This window comes from Mesoplodon bidens (genome assembly GCF_964165515.1).
Source record: "Mesoplodon bidens genome assembly, chromosome: 3".
NCBI classification, from domain to species: Eukaryota; Metazoa; Chordata; class Mammalia; order Artiodactyla; family Ziphiidae; genus Mesoplodon; species Mesoplodon bidens.
Window position 1 is genome coordinate 14,053,008 of NC_138178.1, and position 5,691 is coordinate 14,058,698.

Genomic DNA, 5,691 nt, shown 5'->3' on the forward strand with positions numbered 1-5,691 from the left:
TTTGTTTTTTTTTGTTTGCACTGCACAGCACATGGGATCTTAGTTCCTTCACCAGGGATCAAACCCGCCCACACCCCCTGCATTGGAAACGCAGTCTTAACTATTAGACCACCAGGGAAGTCCCTCTCTCTTTTTTTAAATTGAAGTATATTTGATTTACAATATTGTGTTACTTTCAGCAAAGTGAGTCTGTTATATATGTGTATATATTTTCAGATTATTTTCCCTTATAGAGTATTGCAAAATATTGAATATTGGTCCCTGCGTTATCTAGTAAATCCTTGTTGTTTACCTGTTTTATATATTGGTGTGTATCTGTTAATCCCCTACTCCTAATTTATCCCTCCCCCATCTCCCTTTCCCCTTTGGTAACATAAGTTTCTTTTCTATGTCTGTGAATCTGTTTTGTATATAAATTTATTTGTATTATTTTTTAGATTCCACATATAAGTGATACCATATAATATTTGCCTTTCTCTGTCTGACATACTTCACTCAGTATGATATTCTCTAGATCCATCCATGTTGCTGCAAATGGCAGTATTTCATTTTTTTTTACAGCTGAGTAATACTCCATTGTATATATGCCACATCTACTGTATCCATTCATCTGTCCATGGACACTTAGGTTGCTTCCATGTCTTGGGTATTGTAAATAGTGCTGCTATGAACATTAGGGTGCATGTATCTTTTTGAATTAGAGTTTTCATCTTTTTTGGATATATGCCCAGGAGTGGGATTGCTGGATCATATGGAAGCTCTCTTTTTAGTTTTTTTCTCTTCTTCTTTTTTTTTAACTACTATTTATTTATTTATTTATGTATTTATTTATTGGCTGTGCTGCACGGCTTGTGGGATCTTAGTTCCCCAACCAGGGATCGAACTCCGGCCCTCAGCAGTCAAAGAGCAGAGCTGTAACCACTGGGCCTCCAGGGAATTCCCCATTTTTAGTTTTTAAAGGAATATCCATACTGGTTTCCACACTGGCTATACCAATTTACATTCCCACCAACAGTTACTACCCCACCTCTTGTGTCCAGGCTGCTTTGTGACTTGCTTTGACTAGCAAAATGTGGTGGAAGTGACATTGTGTGACCTCTGAGGCTAGACGTTATGGGGTCTTGCAGCTTTGCTTTTCCACTCGTGAAATACTGTTGCCTTGTGAACAAGCATGGGCTGGCCTCTTTGAGGACAAGAGACTACACAGGGAGAGAGGCACAGCTGTCTCAGCTGAAGCCTCAGACACATGAGTGAGAACATCCGGGACCAGCCAGTGCCAGCCAGCCATCCACTAAGGCATCAACTGACTGCAGCTTCACCAGTCACACTACCCAAGACCAGGAGATAAACTGCCCAGCTGGTCCCAGCCCAAATTACAGAACTATGAGCAAATAAACTGTGTTTTTTTTTTTGTTTTTTTTTATGGTACGCGGGCCTCCCCCTGCTGTGGCCCCTCCCGTTGCGGAGCACAGGCTCCGGACGCACAGGCCCAGCGGCCATGGCTCACGGGCCCAGCCGCTCCGCGGCACGCGGGATCCTCCCAGACCGGGGCACGAACCCGTATCCCCTGCATCGGCAGGCGGACTCCCAACCACTGCGCCACCAGGGAAGCCCTGTGTGTTGTTTGAAGTCACTATGTTTTGGAATGATTTGTTACGGAGCAAAGGATAACTCAAAGAGGAAGATAAGAAAATACTTCATTCCCATCAGCCTCCAGGGATGTGTTTGTGTTACATCCCAGAGCGCTGCCTGGAGTCGTCTTCGTGTCACACAGAGTAAGTGGTAAAGATTTTGTTTCACTTGCTCTTCTGTTTTACTCTGTTGTCCCTAGAGCGCTGGCTCTTCTTGTCAGGAGTGCCACTGCTGCCACCCAGCCCTCATGCTCATCAGAGCCTCCACCTGACCTTCCCCACCTGAGCTGTAACTGGAGTGCTAACGGGGCTCCCTGCTCCCCTGTAGCTGCGGGGTCTTATTCTGATGGCTATGGATAGATCTCAACAGATCCTTAGGAACAGCGAGGACCAGAGTACCCAGACACTGGTTAATTAGTCAAATAGATCCAGTTTCTCTCTGTACTCTGGGACTCTGTTCCATTTACCGAAAGCAAGAAAAAATTGACAAAGGGTAAAGCCCAAGTGGTTCTATTTTGAGCAAGATGTTTTATCGTCTCTTTTTTTGGCCCGTTCAGAGGCCTTTTTGGATTGTCAGGGTACTTGGCTATACTCTGATTAGCTAAGTGTTCCTTGATAAGTGATGACTTCCAGATAAATAGTTTTCTGTGTAAGAAGGGTCTATCTTTAAAAGATAAATTTATTTATTTATTTATTTATGGCTTCGTTGGGTCTTCGTTGCTGCGAGCGGGCTTTCTCTAGTTGCGGTGAGCGGGGTCTACTCTTTGTTGTGGTGTGCGGGCTTCTCATTGTGGTGGCTTCTCTTGTGGAGCACGGGCTCTAGGCTCACGGGCTTCAGTAGTTGTGGCTCATGGGCTCTAGAGCACAGGCTCAGTAGTTGTGGCACACAGGGGCTTAGTTGCTCCGCGGTATGTGGGATCTTCCCGGACCAGGGCTCGAACCCGTGTCCCTGGCATTGGCAGGCGGATTCTTAACCACTGCACCACCAGGGAAGTCCCAGAAGGGTCTATTTTAAAACTAGAATTTCTTCTGTTCTTGCCACTCCACGGTGGAGAGTTTAGCTGAATGAGATTTTATCACTAGCATAACTGTATAGAAAATGGATTCCTCAGAGAAACCTTGTATGCCCTGGTTTCAAAATGGGAATAAAAATGATACGAATTTTAATCTCTTATTCACTGTCCTAACTGTAAATTTGCCACCAAAATATTAGTCAGGGAATGACATAATTTCAGCTAATAATAAAACAAAAAGTTATTTTTCTTTTATTATTGAGATGGTAATAAAAATTGTAAAGAACATTTTGAAAAAACTAATAGTAAACAATTTAAAAAAGGAAATCACTTAATCTTACTTCTGGAGATAGTCATTGTTCATGTTTTTTACTGTGTCCTTCTAGACTTTTTGAGTGTACACACTCACTGATGAGTGTCCTCAAAAGATAGACTGCAAGGTTTTTTGCTCCCTTCAACTTGTATTTTACTCCAATCATTCAGTTAAAAAGCCACCAAAGCTGGAACTGTCTATTTCACTTTAGACAATTAGGTAATTTTTATGGTGGTTGACTTACCATGCTTTGGGGAGGAGGGTAAAATATGACCTCTAAGACCAGGAATTTAGCTGTCTGAGCTCCATCATTCTGTGATGATGCCTGCACACCAAGAAAACACATGTCCATTCATGAAAGCCAGGGGGACACAAAAGGACAGGGCTGTTGGTCAAGTCAACAAACAGCCTGTCAGTTGACTATGCTTTCCCTCTTCCAACTGTAGACCATGTGGATATTGGGTGTGTTCCCAAAGAGGTGGCGATTACTCCCAGAGACCTATGTTTACTCCGCCTGGGTTGAGTGTGCTTCAAGGCATTCACAATTTATTGGAATCTGAAATGAAATGAAGAAAGCAAGTGAGCTGCTGTAACAAACAGGTGGCTTTCATTAAATATAACCATTAATCTTGTCCTGATTATTTACCAGACTGTGTTAGATTTCAATGTTTCCTTAATCTATTGATGGGCTATCACCACAAAATATGTCACTGAAGTAAAATAATGGCTGATGTGTTAATGAAAACCATCAGGGAGACCAGAAGCCTCCCCTCCATAGAATGAGGACAATGAAGAATCTATTTAGGAAGAAAGAAGGAATTACTGATATTGATCAGATTGAACTACCTCTTTGGAGCTGTGTTTAGGAAAGTGGAACAAAAGCACAAAGCTGTGTAAAGACCTGTTGAATTACAGGAGCACTTCTAATTAAGCACTTCACAATGAAAATCTGAGTTTTACAAAAACAATTTTAAAGGGATGATTCTTTATTTTCCAAATGATTCACAATATAGTTAACAGTACTGTACTGTATGCTTAAAAACTTGCTACGAGGATAGATCTTATGTTAAGTGTTCTTATCACTAATAACAGTACTAAAAATAATGATAAATAAGAGGGCAGGAGAAAACTTCAGAGGTGATGGATAGGTTTATGACATTGATTATGATGATGGTTTCATGAGTGTATACTTATCTCCAAACTCATCAAGTTGTGCACATTAAGTATGTATAGCTTTTTATATGTGAATCATACCTCAATAAAGTGGTTTAAAAATAATAAAATTTAAGAACAACATACACAAAAAGATTCACAATAGAATTTTTAAAAAGACTAATCATCCAGTAAACTTAACATAGCATTTTCATTTTAAAATTCTGTCTGTAGAGACCCGCGAGACGCGAGTAGGAGCAGCGTACGGGGTAGGGTCGGCAAGGGAAAAGGATTAGCCATGTCGTCTTTGATCAGAAAGGTGATCAGCACCGCGAAAGCCCCAGCGGCCATTGGTCCCTACAGTCAGGCTGTGTTAGTCGACAGGACCATTTACATTTCAGGACAGCTAGGTGTGGATCCTGCAAGTGGACAGCTTGTGCCACGAGGGGTGGCAGAAGAGGCTAAACAAGCTCTTACAAACATGGGTGAAATTCTGAAAGCAGCAGGCTGTGACTTCACGAATGTGGTAAAAACAACTGTTTTGCTGGCTGACATAAACGACTTCAATACTGTCAATGACATCTACAAACAATATTTCCAGAGTAGTTTTCTTGCAAGAGCTGCTTATCAGGTTGCTGCTTTGCCCAAAGGAGGCCGTGTTGAGATTGAAGCAATAGCTGTCCAAGGACCTCTCATGACAGCGTCACTCACTCCAAGTGGGCCCAGTGTTATTTAGTCTGGAATTTTAATAATATTTTTAAATTAACATCTTAATTTTTACAGTATTTGTTGGAAAGTGTAAGGTTGACTGAAATATCTGAAGTTATTACAGAAATACCATATAATAAGGGGAATTGAACATGAGTTGAAGATTAGTGATGAATCTAGTTACTGATGTTATAAATTACACTTCTATAACACTCATTACTGGATGTGGGAAAAGAGACACACATTACATAGTTACTCAGAAGAATAAAAGTAAAGGGAAATAGCATATAGGAAAGATGAGTTACTATTCCTGAGAAATAATAAAGAGCACACCTAATTCAATTAAACTCTATTAATTTAATGATGTGAACTATTTTTTTTTTTCCCAGACCAGCGATCTTTTTAATTTTTAAAGGCAAAGCACCGCCGGCAAGCCCCTCCCAGGCCTCCCTGAGCTCCCAGTCCCACTCCCCTTCCCCACCAGGCCCCGTCAGCTGTTCCCCTTGGTCTCGGGTTCCCCGGCTTCCTCAGCAGTGGGGCTGGGAGTCTTCACGGTGTCTTCTCCGGCAGGGGTGAGGGTGTGGGGGCTCCGCTCCTCCTTTGAAATTTAGTTCTCATGTCAGATACATGATTCTGCTTTTACTTGAGTAAAAGTAAAGCATTTAAGTTTGAATGGTAGAGGTAAAGGAGAAGAAACTGGACCAAATTTTATATAGATAATATTTTTCTAATGGAAATAAAATAGCATGCAGATTTTAAAAAATAAATAAATAAAATAAAGTAAAATTCTGTCTGTAACATACTGGGAACATACCTAAAGTATAAAATAAAAGAATATGATACACGAAGTTTACAATGGAGGAAACAGGTGGGG

The 5,691-nt window shown here is 41.2% G+C and overlaps 1 protein-coding gene across 1 annotated transcript; it reads left to right on the forward strand.

Annotated features, from left to right (window-relative positions):
* The first annotated feature begins 4,386 nt into the window (after positions 1–4,386).
* LOC308614331 (2-iminobutanoate/2-iminopropanoate deaminase-like) lies at positions 4,387–5,139 on the forward strand. Its single transcript, XM_081228648.1, has one exon. The coding sequence runs from the start codon at positions 4,408–4,410 to the stop codon at positions 4,843–4,845; it is 438 nt and encodes a 145-aa protein (XP_081084774.1). The 5' UTR covers positions 4,387–4,407; the 3' UTR covers positions 4,846–5,139.
* Positions 5,140–5,691: the final 552 nt, after the last annotated feature.

Coding starts and splice junctions, on each gene's coding strand:
- LOC308614331 (XM_081228648.1), top strand. CDS start 4,408: ATGTCGTCTTTGATCAGAAAGGTGATCAGCACCGCGAAAGCCCCAGCG.